At 46.6% G+C, this 23057-nt stretch overlaps 1 protein-coding gene across 2 annotated transcripts in view; it reads right to left on the bottom strand.

The window, feature by feature from the left end:
• The window catches only part of KLHL3 (kelch like family member 3), a 113141-nt gene that overhangs the window by 3224 nt on the left and 86860 nt on the right, over positions 1 to 23057 (bottom strand). For both annotated transcript variants that reach the window (XM_080804505.1, XM_080804506.1), the window contains exons 9-14: positions 13342 to 13459; positions 12725 to 12922; positions 10682 to 10783; positions 7520 to 7648; positions 4117 to 4257; positions 1961 to 2104 (exon numbers count right to left, since the gene is read on the bottom strand). In XM_080804505.1, the coding sequence (XP_080660631.1) occupies positions 1961 to 2104; positions 4117 to 4257; positions 7520 to 7648; positions 10682 to 10783; positions 12725 to 12922; positions 13342 to 13459 (832 nt within the window). The remainder of the gene's footprint in view (positions 1 to 1960; positions 2105 to 4116; positions 4258 to 7519; positions 7649 to 10681; positions 10784 to 12724; positions 12923 to 13341; positions 13460 to 23057) is intronic.

The raw sequence follows: 23057 nt of genomic DNA, 5'->3' as shown, positions 1-23057 counted from the left end.
ATTAAAAACACTTGCACTGTACAAATATTTCACAGTTTGACTATTTCTCTGATGTCAGACATTAAGTAGTTCTCAGTTCTTTGCTATCATAAATAATACTCCAAATGAGTAACTATCCATCTACCTCTGCATTGCAGGCAATTTAGTGAGATTCTTAAAAAAAAAAAAAAAAAAAGAAGAAGGATAGACTCAGTCAATGGAGTTGAAGACAAATTGCATGTTTGCTTGTCTGTTTCGCAGCTACTTCTAGAGCGGACAGACAATGAAGAGGTAGACATGAAATATTCAGCACATATGTGAAATTCTAAGCACATACACCTAAATCTTCCCCTCTCCTTAAGATCCACTAGGAGCTGAGGGAGGACCCCTCACTGGCCTCACTGTCTCGTACTCGAGGCTGTCTGTACTCGTGCTCTTCCCACGACCGTATTGAAAAGAAAATGAAAGTACTCATTTTAATAATTAATCATGAGAAAAGAATCACTCAAAGACCAACATGCCTCTAAAAACTTTTCTATTTGGTTGAGAAAAATCCTAAACAAGGGAAAAAAAGTAAAATCAGTTACTGTAACTGACGGCCTGTGTTGACAATCTAGGATATGAGCCCCTTCAAGCCTGCACAACACAGCCCTTCTTTGCACTGAAATCCAAACAAGACTGATTGACCTTCTACCGCAAAGAGGGAATCAGAACACCATGGGAGTTGTGATGCACACTGAAGGAGATCATGGGTGTCAAATACTTGGGTTCATGCCTGGGATGTTGTTATGCTCTCTGTAAATCACTGTTAGCTCTAACTATTCCTGTTTCTGGAAGACAAGGTACAGGTTGCTGAGCTACATCATGGGTATGGGAGTCTGCTTGTCTCCCTACAGACCCCTGTCGTCAGCAGCAACGACCTCCCAGACCTCACCGAGCCCATCACACACGCTCGCCATGAATAAGCCTCCACAGCAGCGTGGTGCTTACTGCTGCCTCCACCTCTTGCCTGGAGTGCTTTCTCCCCCTCCACTGGAGTAGTACAGAGGGCATGGGCTCAGCAGTCAGACCTGAGTCTGAATTCTGACTTCACCATTTTTTAGCCATGTGGTCTTGGGCAGGTGACTTAGACTCCCCAAACCTCAGTTTCATCACATGTAAAATGGAAGGATACAGTCCCATTCACCCAGGGCGTTCTTGAAAGGATGACAGCAAATGGGTACGGTGCGCCTAACACACCACCTTCTGGCACAGGGAGGGAGCCCCTGGCAAAGGGCAGCTCCCACCTCCAGAGGTGATCCAGCCTCATTTCCTCCAGGAAGTTCTCACCTGTCATGTCTTAAAATACAGACCGCGTAGCACATTCTATTGAGACGTCATAGGTACACTGCCTTGCATGTGCTACTTCATGTAGACAGATCTTATCTTTCCAATTAAATTTCTGCAAGGCAAGAACTGTATCTTATTCTGTGTAGGAGCCCAGAAATGGCAATGAAATTCTAAACCCATAATCAGAGCAGTTGGAAGTGGCCCCTGCGAACACGGGTGTTAAAAAGAATTCTGGGTGGGACGCCTGGGTGGCTCAGTTGGTTAAGCGACTGCCTTCGGCTCAGGTCATGATCCCAGCATCCTGGGATCGAGTCCCACATCGGGCTCCTTGCTCGGCGGGGAGCCTGCTTCTTCTCCCTCTGCCTCTGCCTGCCACTCTGTCTGCCTGTGATCGCTCTCTCTCTCTCTAACAAATAAATAAATTTAAAAAAAAAAAAAAAAAAAAAAAGAATTCTGGGCCTACATTCCTGTTCACTGGGGAAACCCAGGCTCAGCAGGGGTATCTGTTGTGGGCACAGAATGACGGAGTGGTGGCATGTGACAATTATCTACTATCGCTGCAGGAGGCACAAAGACCCAAGTTAAGCAAACTCAGCTCCACAGGTGCAGGGGTGGGCGGGGGTGAAGGTGGAACTGGGGGCAGGACACTGACCTGCGTAGCTCCGCCCCGTACTCATGTTGGTCGGCAGCAGCGTCCATTTGTCAGTGATGGGATTGTAGTATTCCACTGAAGCCAAGTTGCAGGATCCGTCATCCCCGCCAACCACATACAGGAGCCCATTCACTGCGCAGACTCCTGGGAAGCAGAGGCCATAGGAGACATTATAGCAGGAGCCACAAGGGGATCGGAATGGATGGGAAACAAGCATGGAGAGCCCGGGAGGCACTCCTCCTCCCCTTCAAGGTGACCCAGTGAACCGGCTCATAGGTCTGATTTTGCTCAATGGGAGACCATGTCAACAATAACCACTGGGCCCTGAGGATCCTCCATTTCTAAGAAGGTCTCTTCTCTGACCGGGAGCTCTCACTGCTACCTGCTCCCAGGGACATTCCTGGCCCCTAACCCTATAAATATTTAATGCGTTATGGGTACAGGCCCCTCTACTGGAGCATGTGGACTTCCCACACACAGACTGAGCTATGCTCAGGGAATCTCACACACACTGCTCCAGCTCTGCTTGTAGGTTTGCTCTGGTAAACACTGGGATAGCTATCCTTTTGTGCCTAGTAGTTGTATCTGGGATGCCTCCACATGACTTAGATCTAAACACACACACAGCCCCCAGGGACAAGGCATTCCTCCTACCCTGATCTCATAGAGAGCTGGTGTAAGGGCAAAGTCTCATGCTGCAGGGGCCAAGAGTAGGAAAACGTTATTTTGCTCATCAAGAGTTTACAAGGCCTTGGTCTAATACGCTGTGTCTTCTTTCAAAATCACATGAGGGGGTTGATAGATATTCAAGAAGCAATAATTGTCAGTACTGATGAAGATCATCTCAGATCCTGATGAGAGGATAAAATATACTGCTTTCCTGGATAGTACTGGAAGCAAACATGCTCCCTCTGGCTTAAGAATTTCATTCCTGGACTTAAATTCTAAAGAAATAATTTGAGATGTGTGCACTGATTATCCATAAGACCATTTATAATAACAAAAGCATTACTGGTAGAAAAATGGAAATAATCTAAAAGCCCAATAGTAGATGAGATATTTAAATTGTGATACAGCCATTTAAAATATCATGTAAGTCTATTTCACGTTATAAAAAGATAGTTGTGAAAGATTGTAAAGTGGATTAGAAGAGCAGGCTGTAGAACAGCACTGAGTAGGATTCCACTTTTGCTATAAAAAATAGAAATATCTCTATATGAACATAGAAATATCTCTATGTGAACATATACATATATATTCATTCATCAAAACTTAGTTCTTGGATTTTTGATACACTAGCTGTCTTGGACGTTCTGTAATCCCTCACTCATGGGGCTTAAGGCCAAATGCCAAGTTATATCATAGCAGGCTCAGGCAGTGGGCAAATTAATAAACTCCCTTCTGTTTACACTTTCAACATGTGACCTACAAATGAGTTTAGCAAACAGGTAATTTGAGTATAAAGGGAAAAAATCTGCCTGAAAGTCACCTGTTTGCCTTTCCAGCCTGGGAAGCCAACACTTTCCTAGAGTAAAGAGGCATAAAATAAGATATACCAACATAGGACACAATCCACAAGATAAAGCTGTTAAAGCAAAGAGTTTAATAGGGAGGTCAGGCTCCCAAAATAAAAATCTAAACACTCTAAAATAGATCATTCCCACAGGAAGGCAAACAGGGAGGAGACAGAGAGACAGGAGGTACAGAGCAAGGAATATGGGAAGTGCTCCCACTGGACAATGAATTAGGGCCCTGGCAACCCGTAGGAAGAAGGAGATGGATTTCAGGTGGGAAATGAGAGGTTCTCAGAGCCAGGTACAGGCAAAGAACATAGAACCAAGTGTCACTGACTGGCCATGCCCACACAGCCCCGTGCCTAGCTACCCAACAGAGCCAGTGGGCCGGGGTCTTTGATGGAGTCTGTGTCCTAGCGTGTAGAGTAAAAGTCATCAGCTCCTTGCATCTAAGCAGGTGGCCCCTGTGACTAGTGGTTGTGTTTCCCAGCTCTCCCCTCTGCTAGCCCAGCACCGAACTGGCAAATGGATACTCCTGTTTGAGGTACAAGCTTGGGCCAGGTTCTGTCCCTCCACCTGTCTCTTACAGCTACTGTTTGCACCCACACCCCCAAGGACAGAAGGAGAGAGCAGTCTCATTACCTGCATTACGCCGGCACATATTCATATCTGCCACCTGCTTCCAGGTGTTTGTTCCAGGATCATAAACTTCAACGCTCTTCCTCACCAGGGGCCCGTCATGCCCTCCTGTGGCATACAGCTGGCCACTGAGCACCCCGACCCCTGAAAAGCAGAGCACAGCGTCCCAGCCGCCAGCTGGCAACCACAACCGGAAACCAGGAGGCCTGGCATCCAGTTCTGGGCCGCTATCATCAGCAGGGTGGCCTGGGGGAGTGCTGCTTTGTTCCCCCAGACCTCAGTGCCCTCATCTGTAAAATACACAGAATGACGCCCTGCCTGCCTAAGCCTGTCAACCTGAGAATCCCCAACAGATAAAGCAAAAATCACTCCATGGCTAATTTTAAGAAATGTAAATATACATATATACATAACATATATGTGTGTATGTATGTGGTATAAAATGGGGAGGGGAGAGTTCTTATGCAAAGAAAAATAGAAAAAAGGCAAAAAAGACTGAAAGACACCCTCCAAAACTTCAGGAGTAGTTATTTCCAGAGGGTCAAAGTTGGCCTCCCTTTGGGCTATCTGTGTGGCCACGTTTTCCTACAATGCTGTTTCACTCGGATTCCGCAGCCTTCTATTATACTGGTTGCGGAGAAAGACCGCAACACGGAAATGAGCTGCACAGCAGCTGCAGTGACATCATTACCACGCAGACCGCCCCTCCGGGAAGCAGGACCCATTCTTTCTGCCACGTGCTCTCCTCTGAGCTTGCAGAGAGGAGAGCGGCATTCCACACGCCCCATGCTGAGAAGCCAGAGCTGACTCCCAGAGTGGCATCACGGACAGGCTTTAGAATAACCATTTAAGGAGCACGTGGGTGGCTCAGTTGTTGGGCGTCTGCCTTTGGCTCGGGTCATGATCCTGGGGTCCTGGGATTGAGCCCCGCATTGGGATCCCTGCTCAGCGGGAAGCCTGCTTCTCCCTCTCCCACTCCCCCTGCCTGTGTTCCTGCTCTCGCTATCTCTCTCTGTCAAATAAATAAATAAAATCTTATTTTAAAAAAAAGACAAAAAAAGAATAACCTTTTAAAATCCTTCCATGCAAGGCACGGGAATAAAAACCAGCAGGCAGGAGGGTGGCACAGGATCCCCGAAAGAGCAACTGACCTGGAGGCCAGGACTCGTGCGGTATGGACCAGAGTCTCTAACTTGCCCTTTCTGGGCCTCAGTTCTCCCACCTGCAAAGCGAGGAAGCTGGACTGCACCGGGAGCTCCAGGGGCCCACAGACCACCCCGCCCCGCAACAGGCTGCATCTCGATCAGGTGGGGAGATATTAAAAAGAGCGATTCCGGGGCCTCCCTCCTGGAGACCCTGGCTGGGAATCGGAACAAGGACACTGGGTGACTGGGATGTGCAGCCGAGCGTGAGACCCGAGCCCTCGATTTCTAGGATGTAAGCTTCCCAGGGATAAGGACCCTATCTGTCTTATCACATCTGTTTCCCTGTACCTGGGGGTACTGGGTTTATTGTTTGAATGACGCAATACGTAAAATCCCACCTAGCAATGACACGGCTGTGCTAGCAGTTCCTCACAGTTGCCCAAAACTAACAGCAGATGGTGGTGTTGTATCAACAACTGCTAGCTAACAGACCTGGGTTTAAGACCGTTCAGTGTGCTCCAAAGCAGCCTCATCTGCCCCTCTTCCGTGCTCAGTGGGACCTAGCTCAGCCTGGCTCCCAGAGATGAACTCTTTACCCCCCAACCATCTGCTAGCATGGCTCATGCTCTACTGAAGAAGCAAGCAGCGTTCCAGGCCCTGGGGCCCCCTCCTGCCCTTCTGTAGCCTCTTGCACAAATGTTCACACAGAGGTCTCCCAGACCCCGAGCCACAGCAGCTCCTGGCCCTTCAAAGGCCCAGGGGCAGCCAGAGACCTCAGTCTTTGAGTCTTCAGCCACCAAAAAACACCCACCATCACAAGTATGTGGGTTCTCCACTCCAGAGGTGCGGCTTTCCCAAATCTTTAGGGACACAAGGCACAAAACGAAAGCTGATCCAGGAGCCTGACTCCAGGGCTGTCAGTTAGGTGAGTAGAGAGTCCACCTCTAGGAGAAAGAGCATCCCCTAAACTGAGTTCACTCAGGAACACAGGCAGGAGAGATGCCACTGTCGAGGGCCGCTAGCCCAGGTAAAAGTGCAGAGCAGCTCAAGAAAGTTCCACACAGCAATAACCCCTGGGCAGCCTGGAGAGACCGAGAGGTCCGCCTCCAGAAGCAGATCTAAGGCAGATGAGGGAGGTCGGAGGCTCCACATGGGGCTGCCCCTCCATGCTTTCTCCTTGAGATGTTTCTAGAAGCAGCCCCCTATCTCGGGGCTGCCCCACTCCTCCTGAGCTGTCCCTACATCCTTGAGCTTTGAACTTGATCTCACACCTAAAGTCACAGAGGATTCCTAGGAGGTACCAAGACAACTCTACCAAGTCTCTATACACCACAATTACCAAAAGAGTTCTATGAAGGGAGGGGAGGCATGAGATGTGTGAATTGCACTGGCCCCTAAGGAATGTCTACTCCAACCCACTCATTTCACATCTGAGGAAATGGAGGCCAGAAAGGGGGAAGGGACATGCCCAAGGTCACAAGGCAAGTTCGAGCAGAACCAGCACTAAAGCACAGGTGTCCTGACTTGCGGGCATTTGCTTCATGTTCTGCTCAGGAAGGGCCAACTGGTCAGAATCAGCAGAAACAAGCCCACTAAAAATAGCATTCCAAACACAAATGCTTCTTAAATGGAACCATTCACCTTTTTTTCTTCTCTAACCAGTAAGCACACAAAGATTTTTGAATATTAAAACGGCATAATTTCTAAGGACTGCTGACGAAATGGTCACATGTTTGGTACTATAAAGTGAGATCACAACTCAATCTTCAAAAATACAAAAGAGAAAAAACTATATAAAAAAGAAAGTCCTTGGGGCGCCTGGGTGGGTCCGTGGGTTAAGCCTCTGCCTTCAGCTCAGGTCATGATCTCAGGGTCCTGGGATCAAGCCCTGCATCAGGCTCTCTGCTCAATGGAGAGCCTGCTTCCCCCTCCCCCTCTGCCTTTCTCTCTGCCTACTTGTGATCTCTCTCTCTGTCAAATAACTAAATAAAATCTTAACAAAAAAAAAAAAGAAAGAAAGAAAAGAAAATGAAAGAAAGGCCTTGAAGGCATTATACTCAGTAAAGTAAGTCTGACAAAGAAAATATCATATGATCTTCATTTATGAGTGGTCTCAAAAAAACAAACAACAAAGCTCACAGTCTAGAGAACAGACTGGGAAGGGAACATAAAATAAGGTAGACTGTGCACCTGCTGGGGCCAAGGCGCGCGTGAGAGCGGACCAGACAAAGCCTGAGCCTCCCCATCCCACCCCTCCGTACCTGCGCCACTGCGGCGCGTGCTCATGTCCGCCACGTACGTCCACTCATTGGTTGCCGGGTTGTACTGCTCCACGGTACTCAGGCACTGGCGGGAAGCCCCATCGTAACCCCCAACAGCATACAGCTTCCCTGGAACAGAAGCAGTGGCTGAAACTCCATCTTTAACCCACGGGGGCCCCTCTACCTCCATCAGAATCCAGGGACCCTTTCCTCCGGACAGACCACAAACCAGACTAAGCCTGCTTCACATCTCTGCCTTTTACTTCCTCATGAGCTGTGAGGCTCCCTGAAGCAGTACTGAGCATCTTTCTAAATAAGCACCCTAAATAACCCCTGCAAAGCTATGCCTGGCTCCAAAGGGACTTGGTCTACTCTTGCTAGCACGATACATGAGACCTTCTCCAGAGTAAGGGGACAAAGACACAGAAAGCTAGAGGGCCCCAGCTCCAGGCAGGCAGCTTGACTTTCTGGCTGAAGGCTCACAACAACAGACAAAACAAAGATGGGAAAATATTCTTCAGTGAGAACTCAAAGCCTGTCTTCACTGACAGTTGTGTGCTCTGTCCACAATGCCGCAAATGGAGCATGTGGGTGGAGTGCTCTGTGTGCACTCCAGGCTGGGATGGCTGGAATTCATCTACTTCCTCCCTTGTGATCTTGGAGCCATGCACAAGATCCCTGAAGCACCACTACCCACTTTTAAAATAAACATACCATAAGCTGCTACCCAAAAGCATCATTTCTGCCTGGGGCTGGGCATGAGGCTGGACAAGGGGCAGGAAATTGGCATTAGAGTTCTCCCAGAGCAGAGATTGAAATATGGTAGGTCTCCTATCTCTCCCTCCCTCTCTCTCCCACTCCATGTGTTGGGGTGGGGGCAGGGGAAGTCCTATCACACCTGTGGGCACAGACCGATGGGGAATGAGAGAGTGAGGACAAAGATCTTAAACCCTAGCTGTAGTCTAAATAACTACCACCCAATGCAAATGCACTTAATAGTTACTAATTAAAAGGGGGTTTTTTTGTCACTATGTGCTTTACTAAGGGATAGATAACAAAAGTACAACTATTATTTGGAAGTCTGCAATTCTTTTAAGTTAGAAAGAGGCTCAAAACTGCTGTACATCACGACTATTTCTGTATCATATGTAAAATTATTTCTTCCTCTGTCATTGAAGCTGGTTTTGTTTTCTGCCCCTTTCCAGTGGACCTTCTAAAAGAAAGGGATACCTCCTCCCCAGTTCTGCCCTCACCTGAGCCAGAAGAAAAATGTCTGATCCAGAAGCTCTCCCGGGGTCCAGGCTATTTCTGCAACGTGCGCAGGCCAGGACACAACGCACAGCCCACCCAGCTGCCCACCGCTCACCAAAGCCCAAGTCACTCGGGGCCAGGGGGAGGAAGGCCTGGGGTATAGAGGAGATGAGAAGCTCCCGAGGACAACCCCAGAGTCACTGAGACCGGGCAGCCACGGCAGGAGACAGGGAGAGGGAGGACAGTACTGTGACAACATGGAGAGCTGTATCTACAAGGCCACAGGCAAGCAGAGGCCCCGTGAAACCCTCCTCATCAGAGCTGTGAGGACGACCCTCTGCTGCCCCAGGTAAACCCTTGCTAAAGAGCTTCAAAGTCAGGGTGGACAAGATCAACACATTGCCAGGCTGCCCTCTGTGTCAACAGGCACACAACAAAACAGTACTCCCTCCACATACACAATGTGCTCTGAGGAGCCCTTGTCAAGGGGAGTATTTCAAAGCACCATCATGGAAGCAACTTCTCAAACCCCCACTAACCATCTCAACCTTGCGTCAGCTGAAAAAATACCCACTCAAAGTTTCTCCTTGAGTCTATTAACAGGGACTTGCTATTTTTAACCCCTACTCTATTGTTTGATATTCCTGGCTAAGGAACAAGGGGGGAAATGGGAAGGTGGCTAGACAAAGCACTTACATTTGGCAGACAAATCAATTTCTGTTCCACCCGGAGGATGGATGAGATTGCAAAAAAACAATTTATCTTGAGAGGAGGACAAAATCCTTGTGCTCCCCAAGATGACTTATTTAGTATGTTAGGGTGGTGTACTTTTAAGTGGAAACTTATGTAATACTGGTACAAACCAAGATACGCAGTTAGAGAAAAGAGTATTTCTGCTAATGTCTAATCACTGCACATTACACTCTCCCCAAAGCAAGTACGTGTGCTCCTGGGGGCGAACATGAGAGAGAGAGGGAGACAGAGAGAGAGAGAGAGAATGTCTGCATACAAGTCTAAATGCACAGATATTCCAGCTAAATTCCCTCTTTCAGGACAAGCTAACGAATCAGTGTTGTCCTACAAAGGATAACATTTTAGTCCAAATCATGCTCTATGCTTGAATACACTAAATTCACATGTATTTATAAAACTCCCTATTAGCATTGGCTAATGGTCTGAAAGAGTGTAGCATAATGGAAAAAGCATTGAGTTGGGAGTCAGAAGACCCGGGCTCAAGGACTGGCTGTGCTCTCGACTAATGGGCCCATCACGTGCCCCGCTCTGACACTCCATTGTCCTATGTGGAGAATGGAGAACATCTAAGCTCCACCTACCTCCTTCAAAAGGATTTGGGGAACAAAATGTGCCTATGAAAGAGCGCATTATAGACTACAGAGCCCTAACTGTGCCCCAGAGCTCATCCCTCCCACCCGCCTCACCCACACAAGCTTCCTGATGATAGCAGGACTCCACCACCCACCTGACCTTCAGTGACAGTACTTAGACCTGGGAAGAAATGCCCACCCCACTCAAAGCTCTGTTAATGTGTTAACGGTCAATAGAGGCAGAGGAGGACAAAATTAAACAAAATGAACTCTTACTCCCACCCCAGTATACTCCTAGGTTATATGCTAACTCTAGATTCCTCAACCTATGACAGAACCATTGACAAGCGGCCAAAGGGACAGCCCCACGTTTCCCCTCAGGCTCCTCTTACTCTTCCCAGCACAGCTGACCACCTGCCAGCCTTGAGCCCATAACTGCAGCTCTCTGCACCTCAACCTTCCCCACCTGTTCATCAAGATGGTAGTACCTGCCTCAGAGCTCTGATGGGAGGAGCAGAGCCAGGGCACTGAGACCTGACCCAGGGGCTAGGGCATGGATGGGCCACCACCCCCTGCCATTCCTTACCCTCCACGACGCCCACACCCACGCTGCTCCGCCGTGTGTTCATTGGGGCCACGAAGAACCACTCGTTGGTCTTGTAACTGTAGGCTTCCACGGACGCTAGGCCTGGGAGACAAGAGACTCATGAGATTTCTACAGTGTGAGGCATCACCCAGTGTGCCAAAGCGAGGCTGGGGAAAGGGTGAGAAACCCGCCTGTGTGACTGAGCACCACGTCTCCTTCACCGGGCGGGCTGGGGCACCTCCCTGCAGCACATCTACAGTGAGTCTACCTGAGATGTCCACTGAGGTCTGACTCAGGGCGGGTCAAGAGAGGACACAGGGGTACGACACGACTGCCCTGTGAATCTAAACTGTTACACCTACAGAACAGAGGGGAAATCTGAGCTTGCCTCACTGAACACCTTCTTTTGCCTTCTCTTCCTCTACATTAGAAGCTAGAAAGCTCGGGGCACCTGGGTGGCTCAGTGGGTTAAAGCCTCTGCCTTCGGCTCAGGTCGTGATCCCAGAGTCCTGGGATCGAGCCCCGCATCGGGCTCTCTGCTCAGCCGGGAGCCTGCTTCCCTTCCTCTCTCTGACTGCCTCTCTGTCTACTTGTAATCTCTGTCTGTCAAATAAATAAATAAAATCTAAAAAAAAAAAAAAAAAAAAAAAAAAGAAGCTAGAAAGCTCAACACTTACCTTCCCAGAACCCCTAAAGGGATGACCCAGTCAATGAGGCCCAAGTAGAAGTCTCATGGGCATTTCTGAAATAGCCTTTGTTTTTCTGATATAGGTGCCAACACCAACCTGATTTCTGCTATGTGGAATACAAACATAGTTGGATGGAGCTGTAATGGACACCTTCTGATCAGGAGGTACAGCCAAGGGACGCTCAAAGAGCTTGGCCCCAATATTTTTGAGCAAGCGGATGAAGTGAGCAACTGCCAACTTCCAGACTCCCTGTCCCGTGGGTAAAACAGTATCTCTCAATTGTTTCAGCCACAGTTTAGTGAGGTTTCCTACTTGCGGCTGAGAGCAATTTTCAAAAGAAACAATCCACTCCCTTTTTTTGTCTTTATTACTCATGTCCTACCCACCAGAGGCAGCCCCTGGAGTTTTTCCAGCACACCCTGGAATTTTATGAGTGAGGCAAAGAGAAGACTGGGAAAGACTTTACCAAGTGGTAAAGACACAAATGAAAATTCACAGAAGTCAAAAAATATTGTTTTCGGGGTGCCTGGGTGGCTCAGTGGATTAAAGCCTCTGCCTTCAGCTCGGGTCATGGTCTCAGGGTCCTAGGATCGAGCCCCACATCGGGCTCTCTGCCTGGGAGAAGCAGCGAGCCTGCTTCCCCCTCTCTCTCTGCCTGCCTCTCTGCCTACTTGTGATCTCTGTCAAATAAATAAATAAAATCTTTAAAACAAACAAAAAAATTGTTTTCCACATCCCTGGGGGCGGATTTCAATGTACAGAGTTAGTGTCCACAGAGACTTTCACCTGGAGGTACAGGAGAGAAGAGATAATCTCTCCAAGTCCATGTCTATTTGTAGTTTCTGATTTGAACTCTAAAGCGATCTAGAAGCCAGGAGCAAGGAGTCATTCCTGTGGTGGCACAATCAGGCAAAGCTTTGTGGGGCAGTAAAAGGGCGATGGACAAAGAAGGAAGGGCCTGAGCCAGGTCTCTCCCATGGCTGAACCCCAGCTCCCTTGTGCGTCCAGCAGAGACTTCAGACAGTCCTGAGATGCCCTGAAGCTGAATATGTTCTCTTTCTAAGTCTTGTCTTGAAAAAATGGGTTCCCAAACAATAGAGAGGAGAGAAGGACCTCTTCTGAGTGCAGGATCCTTTCCAGAGTCCTAGAAATGATAGCATGTGGGCAGTTATGTATTCTGTGTGTAGGAAGGCCTGGTTCTGGCAGGCAAGGTAGATGAGGTAGAAGGAGTATGCTACAGAGGAAGGAGCTATGGATGGACAGAAGGTTGACCCAAGAACTGGCTGAGCAAACCAGGGTTGCACTGAGGGCATGTCCCAGGCTGGGAGGAGTGGGGGCCACATCCCAGACCTACCAGTACTGCCATCAAAGCCCCCCACGGCGTAGAGCAGGTCATTGAGCACGGCTGCACCCAGAGTGCTCCGGCGCTCCTGCATGCTGGCGATGGACGTCCACTGATCCTTCACGCCATCATACACATCCACTGTCCGCACGCGCAGTGAGCCGTTAAACCCGCCCACAGCATACACGTGACCAGCCATGAACACCACACCTGAGGCACAGGAAACCAAGAAAATGAGGTCATCTCAGGTGGCCGATCACTCATGCAGTGACGTTGAGTGACAATGGGGGAGCCAGACGGTCCCATGAATAAGTCACCACAGACAATGATCTCTAACTTCTCTAACACAGAACCGGAAGTCATCATGGGGCTCATTAGATTTCTATTCATATACATTTTTCCAATGTTGTGTGATTCAAGCAAATACTTGACCTGGCGTGAAGTCCCTACACACATAAGAACCAACCCCAGAAGGGGCAGCCAGAAATTGGGCAAGTGGAGAAGGAAGAGGAAGGGAGTCTGTAATGCACAGATGTTTGTGGAAACAAGAAGCAAGGGAGGATTTCCGGCAGTAAGCAGAGACAAGCTGGGGAAAGGCAGGCTTCGAGATGACAGATGGTGCCACTCACCTGCTCTGCATCTCCTGGAGGGAAGCTCAGCAATCTGGTCCCACCGGTCCTCTTCGAAGTCATAGCATTCCACACTGCGGATCGCCTTGGGGGCCTGGCCACCAACCACAATCATGACCTCCAGAAAGACAAACAGACATTAGCTGGGTCTCCCCAGCTAATGGATATTTGTGTGATCAATCCCTGGTCCTTGCACATGCCAACTGCCCGGGGTCCACGAGTGACCTGACATGCCACCTTACAGAGTTACATACATGGAGATGCTACCCCCAAATCATCAACAAACAGGACGATTCAAGAAAAGTCTGCAAGGACATCTTGCCACAGAAACACCATCATGAGGTCTACACTTCCTACGTACCTATGCTCTGGGCTATGCTGGTGGTACGTGTAGATACTCAGGGCATGATCTACAATCTTGCTGACCTCAAGGATTTGGGCTAGGGGTATGAAATTTTGTATCAAAACAAAATATTCCAAATATATATCAAAACTTGAATCTATTTGGAATACAATACAGAATTTGGGTATGTTTTTAAGAGAAAATTACTTCAGAAGTATTTCTAAATACACAGACTACAGGGAGCACTTATTCGTTAAAGTTTGGGGCAAAACTGTGAAAGACCGCTTTGGAGAAGTGACCCCAAAAATGTATGTAACTAATGATTTACTGAAAAATAGTGCTAGCAATACTGTTCCCACAAGTATGACAGTAGGTAACACTGCCGGTCACAGTGTGAGGTGTTATCACTTACGTGTCACCATAACCCTGTGAGGGAGAGATTATCCAAATTGACAGACGAGGAAATTAAAGCTCAGAGAACACAAGTAAATTGCCCAAGTTCACACAGCAGAGAGCGGCAGAATAGAGACCAAAAACCAAGTCTACCTGACTTGGAGGTGAAGGCAGCCCCATCCCTCTCCTGCTCTAGAAACAGGGTCCCCACAAAGACAACTCACTATACCCATGTTTTTCAAACTGCAGGTCACATTTCATGAATGGGTCATGAAATGAATTTTATGCCTTGCAACCAGCATACTTTTCACAGAGCAGCACAGAAAGTACAATAAGGGTGTTACTTCATGAAACATTTGTTGGGGTTATACACACATGTAGGTGTCTCCTGGATAACAATTTAAACATAATTCTTATTGTAGGGTATTGTCAGAAAAAGAAACAATGAAAACCACTGCTGCACCTATATAAAAGAACGATAGCATTTAACTGTGGTATCCCTGTTGCTGTGACTTTTGTCTCACGTTATTCGTCAATAAATAATAAAGTAGCCAAGTTAACAACAGTGTACACATTTTAATAAACTTGTGCAAATTCACGGTTGTCCCCATAAGGGCGTCCTACTCACTGGCATTCCAAGATGCCTTCTTATTGGACAAGAAAGGGGTGGAAATCACAGGCAGCCCATCAGTAGGAGCCTTAGGACGTTCTCATTACCTGTAGCTTGTATTATTTACTCCAGTGGTTCTCAGGCTTCAGTGTGCATCAGAATCACCTCGCGGGTGGTAACAAATTACCAGACCCCTGCCAGAGGTGCTGATTCAGCAGGTCTGGAGTGGAACAGAGAATGGGCAACCCTAACAAGTTCCTGGTTGAGGCTGATGCTGCGGTTCCAAGATTCATACTTTGATAACTACTGATTTCACCCTTGGACTGCAGGGATTTGCTGATGTTCCATTAATAATTTCTGCCATTATGGGACGCCTGGGTGGCTCAGTCGGTTAAGCGGCTGCCTTCGGCTCAGGTCATGATCCCAGCGTCCTGGGATCGAGTCCCACATCGGGCTCCTTGCTCCGCAGGGAGCCTGCTTCTCCCTCTGCCTCTGTCTGCCTGTGCTCACTCTCTCTCTCTGACAAATAAATAAAATCTTTAAAAAAATAATAATAATTTCTGCCATTATGAATGACCATGGTTCTTTTACTTCTCCACAACAAATGTTCGGGGAGAGCAATATCTATGTGAGTTCACAGGAGTACATGCCTCAGGTGACCAGCATCTACCCCAAGAGGCAGAACCAGGGCCAACAACTACTGCTCATCCATCATTTATGCCCCAGGATTCGAGAACCAGGCTCACCCACTGCCCACATGAGTGGTCACAGCCATCTGTGGTCAAATGTGGGTATCCAATGTTCAAAAACTGAGAAGTCAGTTCTGACTTCTGGAACATTCCAAAGGACCCCAGGACAAGCAGTCCAAGCTTAGAGCTACTGCAACTGTTTCTGGAAATAAACATTCCACATTTGGCTCCCCATGACACAGGTCAGAGGGTCTGCTGTCCTGTGCCAGGAGTGGCCTTTTCAGAAAAAAGCTGAATTCGACACTACTTCCTTTCTGTAATTCTTTGCTTAGACAAGCATCCATGAACAGTTTGAGGGGGATGTTAATAGACACAGCCCCTTGGCAAACTCAGACAATGCCCACCTTACTCCTCCGGGGCCCAGGGACTTGTCGCACATTTTTAAACATGACTCAAATGTGCACTGTCCTGGTTTTGAGTTGGTAAGGCTAAAATGAAGGCACAATACTGTAACGATTTTCTATGGTATCTGGTTTTGGGGACTAAGTAAGAACAAAACCAGGTTCTAGATTTTTCTGCAATGACCTCAGGCACTCCACAGCCTCTGTCCCCTCTCCATGAAACATCCTTCCCCCTGTCTAGATCCCTCTGTTCTAACACACGCTTGTCTTTCAAGTCTTAGTTGACCAAGTGTCACCTCCTCCAAGAGGACCTCTCTGCTCTCACATCTGAGTTACTGTCCCTTCTCTGAGACCACACATACCCTGGGTTCTCTCATTAAAACTGTCCCACACTGTGTTGTAACTGCCTGGCTACCTTGTCTCCCTGGCGAGATGGTGAACCTTGCCAGGACAGAAAGTGTATCTGCCCCAGTCACCAAGATAATCTTAGGGCCTAACGGTGCCAGGTAAAAGCAGGACTCAGATATTTGGAATAAGGAACAAATGAATGGTTAGTAGCATATGCAAAATGCCAAACAAAAAAATACAGAGTTAAATGGAAGAAAATATACAGTCCAGAATGTCACTTTCTGAGGTTAGGATATGTTGGACACCAGATTACAATTCTGGAGACAGAATTTGAGAGGAAAAAAATACATAAAATGAGAAAAAGAGAACTTTATCCATCTTTTCATTCAATCACCAGAAGAAAGATTGCTTATTCTTTATACAAGTTAACGGGCTTCTTCAGTAAGTAAAATTTAAAAAAATAAAGTTTTAAAAAATAAAATGAAATAAACAAAGCTTTCAAGGAACCTCACCATGCCCCAGAAACCATCTTATGATAGGAGTATGGAGGTATAGTCATACCAGAGAAAATCCAGTACTCATCTCTGAGAATTTTCAGTCACACAGAAACAGTATTATACAAATGCAAACACGTCAATGGTATGGTAAAACCTGAGTAGAAAGACAAAAGTAATACAGAGCAAGGTTTTGAAAATAAACTTGCTTTGGAGATCGTAAAGGCACTGTTGAGACATGGCTTTTAATGTTCAAAACGTGCACAATAATCTGGGAAGAGTAATTATGAGATTTTGTGGGGTAGGACCACTGGTTTCTGAGGATGTGGAGGTAGCTCAAGGTAGGGGGAGGAGAAGGTGTATTTTCTGCTTCTTTCACAGGCCTAAGAAATCCAATTTCCATGGCAGGCCTTGCCAGAAACCATCACACGTGGAACACTATACTCGTTGCGTAATTGTGCAGAGTAAAAGAAATAAATTTCCTATCTTGAATACTAACGGATGGCTGTTGCCATAGATACCTGATCTTAGCAACCAATTAGACAAAAAGGAATACTCCCTCAAGTCTACATGCATGACATCTCCGAAATTATAAACCTTTAGCTACTTCGGAAGACCATAAGATGTCAGGGCATGAAGACACTTAGACACATTCTCTCCTGCAAGCCCTCATTTTACATTTCCAGAAAAACTCAGGCCCACGATGTTTCACAGGCATATTTCTTTCTTTCCCCCACCCCCTGAAGTCCCAATTTACTAAAAACTTATAATGCCAATAATGGAAACTACTGAATCCAATCAGTTTAATGATTGCTACTTTTAACAGGTGTCCCTTCAGGTAACTCTGAGTAAGAACTACCAGGTGTCATACTGGTATCACAATAAAGAACTGGTTCTGGGCTAACAGTTATATTAGACCAAACATAATTTACTCCTGTTCAAGAACTGCAGTGTACTTGGCAGTCTGGCAGCACACCACAGAGTCCTAACCCCAAGTCTCAAGAGCTATGGTGTTGAAAGCTGCAGAAGCTCTGGTGGATGAAGAACTCCGGTTGACAGATCACAGGTGAGCCAGACTCAACTATGGGTGGCAAGGCTGTTGGACAAGCTCCAAGGGAAACACTCTCATTTTGGAAAGTCAAATGGCCATGAGTGAGACCATGGAAAGACTATCTGATTCCTTAGGAAGGAAATTTCACTCCCAGCCTAACAAGGTGGTTTTAAAATAAATATATAAGTCTATCTCCCTCCATGGAGGATTTAGACTCCAGCACTGTGCCTAGGGAAGCGAAGGCATGTGAGTCTCAGTACGATGACCGCTCTGTGTGAGAGCTATGAGGTCCCCGGCACCCGAGACCAGTCGGGGACAGATGCAATAGGGGAACAGAGCAGAGCTTTCTGGCTCACCTGTCAGTCATGACCCTAACCTCTGAGTCATTAGACTCTTCACTATGGTGAGAGGAATGACCTGGGCTCTGTAAACTTTTTTTCATCAGGCCAGAGTGGAGGGTGAGTCCAAACTCTCTTCCATGACCGGTGAGCTGGGCAGAAGGCAGGCCCAGCCAGTCGGTCCCTCGGGCCAGGGCAGGAAGCGAGAGTCTCTCTTACCCTGGTGCGTGGGGCCGCAGGGCTAACACCAATTCATCCGAAGGAGCATGTCGAGGTCGAGGCAGAAGACTTGTCCCAGCAGGTTCCTGAGCAACAGGTGCTCGAGGCAAGAACTGACAGCCAAAGTGCAGAGACAGTGGGAGGTGGAGAACCAGCAATGTGAGAGCCAGACCCAGGGAAGGAAGGAGGAGTCGGAATATGGACTTTGTCAGACACATCTGGGGTCAGCTATCAGCCCAGTCACCACACAGCTGTATGACCGTGGCCAAGACATTTAATCTTGCCAAACCCACTTTCATTACTTGTATTATCAGGATAATAGCATGTTTCTCTCATGGGTGTCAGGAGTCTTCAAGGACACCAAGCACATAGCACAGAGCTCACAGTAAATGTTAGCTTCTATTATTCAGTTGACACGAGCATCATGACTATTGTTTAAAGCAGTTGTTAAAATACAGACTCCCCATAAGTGGTAGAAAAAGACACTTATGACCTGTAACCAGCCGAGTGAGTACCACTAATTCCAGGGTGATCATGGGGCTTTTTCAGGACCCCAGGGTGTTTTCCTGGTGTGTCCTGGATCCATCTGAAGGATCACAATGGAAGAGGAGCAGTGCCCACCCAGGGGCCTGGCCCAACTAAGAAGTCACCCTACCCAGCCTGCCAGGAGCCTTGTTTCCAATGCCATCTATTGAAAGCAGGACAGCCCAGCTCAGGAGGAAGTCACCTACCTCTGGCCCAAATGGCTTTTCAGTGTCATTTTTAAAGAGTTGAATAGAGATGTCACTTGAACTGAAATGACAGTGAAAAGCGCCAGGCTCAGTACATCTCCAAAGGTTCATTTGCATCATGCTGGGACCTCATTTCTCTGCTGCCATCTGTGGAAGAGGGTAACGTAGGAGTGTTTTGAGAGACTGGGAGACAGCCTCTGGTTGTCCATGGCAACCCAGACTCAGGGAAGTGCTGCGTGGTGAATGTGTGGGAGCCCAGATGATGCTATTAGCTGTTCCGGCTTGAATGTGTCAGTATGATTTGTGCATATATGGCTCAGAAAAAACACTCTCATTAGCCCCTACAGCTATCTCCAGGCAGAGTCCTATTTCTTTCAGGGAGCGGGCTTGGCTGGCGAACAGGTTTGCTGCTGAGAATTGCTGAAGACAGTTCAAATCTCTCGCCACTCTGTGTTTTTCAAAGTGTGCTCTGTCAGAAAACCTATCTGGATGGAATTCATGAAAGCCCAAAATACTAGCCTGCCCTTCCAATTCCTGTGGCTGTTCCTTCAACTAGTCCAATTATCCCCCTACTTTTCTTCCTTTACTTATTTGGAGATATACATATTTATATTTATATTTATATTTATATTTATATTTATATTTATATTTTTTTAAAGTAAGCTCCACACCCAGCATGGAGCTTGAATTCATGGGACTTGAACTCATGCCCTGAGATCAAGACCTGACCTGAGATCAAAAGTCAGACCCGTAATCGATGAAGCTGCCCAGGTGCCCCACCCACCCATATTTCGACTTCACTTTCTCATGGGACTTCTTAAAAGTCCCCAGAGGGCAAGAATCGAGTTTCTTTCCACATAGTACCCAGCAAAAATGCTTTTGTGAAATATGGAGGCACTATAATAGAAAAGCTCAACCTACAGTGTCTGGAGTCAGTCCTTCTGGGTTCAAATGTCAGCTCAACTATTTACTAGCTGTGCTTCGAAGATATGTAACAAATTATCTGACACCCCTCCACTTGGGACATGGAACTTCTCCCTTCCCTTGAGGGTGGGCTGGACTTATGGACTTGCACCCAGCAGGCAAAATATAGCAGATACAATGTCCCATCACTTGGAGAACAGGTCTTAAAAGACTACAGATTCTGTCTTGGGCAGGCTCTCTGCCTGGCCTCCTGTAGAACCTCTCACCCTGAGGGAAACCAGTTTCCATGTTCTGAGCACACTCAGGCAGCTTATGGAGAGGCCCGGAGGGTAAGGAAAGGAGGCCTACAAGCAACTCCAACAGTGAACTCAAAATCAGGTCCCCCCACCTTACAATTCCAAACAAGCCTTGAGATGACTGCAGTCCTAGCTAAGAGCTCAACTCCCATTTCACAAGAGGCCCTGAGCCAGGATGACCCAACAGAGCCAATCTGGGACTCCTGCCCATGGAAACTGTGAGATAATAAACACTAAATGTGTTAAACCACCAAAGTTAGGGTAATTTGTAATGCAGATATACATAACTAATACATAATGAGTAGGTGACATAACCCAAGGTCCAATTTCCGCATGTGCAGAATGGGGATAATTATATTTATGTAAATCCTGAGATAATAAATGGACATCACTTAGCCCAGGGATTGACACATTCTGAGGGCTCACATTTGGGAGATTATCATTATTATCTGCTGTTATCATCATTGTGGAGTTAATATTGTGTAGTGGTCAAAAAGTACAGGCTTTGCAGACCTGGATCTGAGTCCTCACAGGGCCACTTAGTTGTGGAGCCCTGGGCAAGTCATTCCATCCCACTGAATCTCCAACATGGAATTTCTTCCAACATTAGAACTCCCAGAATTGTTATGAGGATAAAATAATGTATATAAAGTGCTTTGTCTAAAACGTAAGGAAATCCTATTTAAATGACCCTAAAATTATCCTTGGGTGATAAGGACAGTAACCCAAGGAAGGAACAGAGTACCAATTACAACTTACTCTATAAGTGGTCACCCAAGGTAGTCAGCTAGCCCTCCTCTCCTGCAGTCATGTAAACCAGTTTCTGGATGTTCACTCTTAGAGACATCTCTTTGACCTTGGAGACTGCTCAGGCGTCAGCTCCAGCAGAAAACTTTCTCTAAGCTCTTACCCCTCTACACGCTCCCTGAGTGTCCTGCCTGTACCTCCACTGTGGCACTTACAGGTCCACTCTAATTGTCCTCTGACATCTGTCTCTCTTCCCGAGTCTGGAGCACTGTGGGAAAGGGACCAGTTCTCATGAGGTTCTGTGGCTCTGGCACCAAGCCCAGCACCTGGCAATCAGTGACTTCTCAATGGAAGTATGGTGAATGAGTGAATTAATAAATGAATAAGTTAATGCATGCATGATGGTTTATTACTTTACTGAGGGTGGGTTTTTTTTTTTTTTCATCTAAATTCTTCCACCTAACTCCCCAGGAACAACAACCGGATTCATTTGATAGTGGACCTGTGGGCTGAGCCAAATGTCCTAGGGTCAGTCTACATTAGTGATCAAAGGAGAATATGAAGTAGGGGATAAATCCTCACTACATCCATGCAAAAACAAGTATGAATACTAACAGGATTAGAAAACAACTAGGGGTGATAGAAAAGGTCGGTAATCAATCTCTATGAGGTTATTTCTTCTTTAGAATTACATCTCTTGGGGCACCTGGTGGCTCAGTTGGTTAAACATCTAACTCTTGGTTTGGTCTCAGGTCATGATCTCAGGGTCATGGGATCAAGCCCTGAGTTGGGCTCTCTACTGAGCATGGAGTCTGCTTGAGATTCTTTCCCTCTCCCTCTGCTGCTCCCCCAGTCATTCTCTCTCTCTCTTTTTCCCTCTCTCTCTCTCAAATAAATAAACAAAATCTTAAAATAAAAAGAAAAAATAAATAAAAATTTAAAAATATCCCTTTCAGGGCTCCTGGCTAGATCAGCTGGTAGGGCATGCAACTTTTAATCTCAGGGTTGTAAGTCTGAGCCCCACATTGGGTGTAGAGTTTACTTCAAAATAAAATCTTTTAAAAAAAAAAGTTGTCATGCATGAAGGATATATATATGTATATACATCTCTTTTATTTATGAAAACTTTAACTAATGCCCACCCTGTGCCAGACTCCAGGCTATGTACCAAGGACAGAGATGAGTAACACCTGCCATCATGGAATGTATAGTTTAGTGAAGGAGGTAACACCCTAGAAGAGAACCCTGAATACCTCCCTGAAGTGTCAGCCCAGGGCATATGGTCACCTTCTGGAACTACTGCCCCTGCTTTTCAGAAAACAATGAAGCATCACCAACCTGACCTCCCCTCCATTAAATGTCTTTCTCATCAACTGTATTTCTACAGAGTAGCACTAAACTATTAGAAACTAGACTTTGAAAGAAAACTTTTATAAGAGCCTCAAAAACTGTGAAATACTTAGGAATAAATCTAACAAAAGACCTGCAAGATCCATGTACTGAGAACTAAAAATGTTGCTAAGAGAAATTAAAGAAGACAAAAATAAATAGAGATATACACTGTGATTGCAGATCAGAAGATTAGAACAGCAGATCTCCCCAGCTTACCCACGGCTTTGCTTTGTACCGTTTCAGTTACCCATGAACAACCTTGATCCAGAAGCAGATGATCCTCCTTCAGACACATGGTCAGAAGGTCAATAGCAGCCTATGTCATTCACCTCACTTCATCTCACCTAATAGGTATTTTATCATCTCTCATCATCACAAGAAAAAGGGTGAGTCAGTACAATAAGATATTTTCAGAGAAGGAAACCATGTATATATGTAACTTTTATTACAGTATATTGTTATTATTGCTCTATTTTATCCCTAATTATTGCTACTAATCTCTTACTGTGCTCAATTAATAAAGTTTATCTGAAGTATTCATGTATAGGAAGAAAATAATATGTATAGGGTTCAGTACTATCCATGGTTTCAGCCATCCACTGGGTGTCTTGGAATATATCCTCCCAGGACAAGAGGGGACTACTGTATTGTTAATATGTGAATTCCCCCCTCACTGATCCTAAAAATTTAACACAATCCCTATCCAAGCCTTTTTTATAGAAATAGGCAAGTTGATTCTA

This window comes from Martes martes (assembly GCF_963455335.1).
Source record: "Martes martes genome assembly, chromosome: 5".
Classification (NCBI taxonomy): domain Eukaryota; kingdom Metazoa; phylum Chordata; class Mammalia; order Carnivora; family Mustelidae; genus Martes; species Martes martes.
This window is presented reverse-complemented; position numbering and strand designations above follow the sequence as displayed.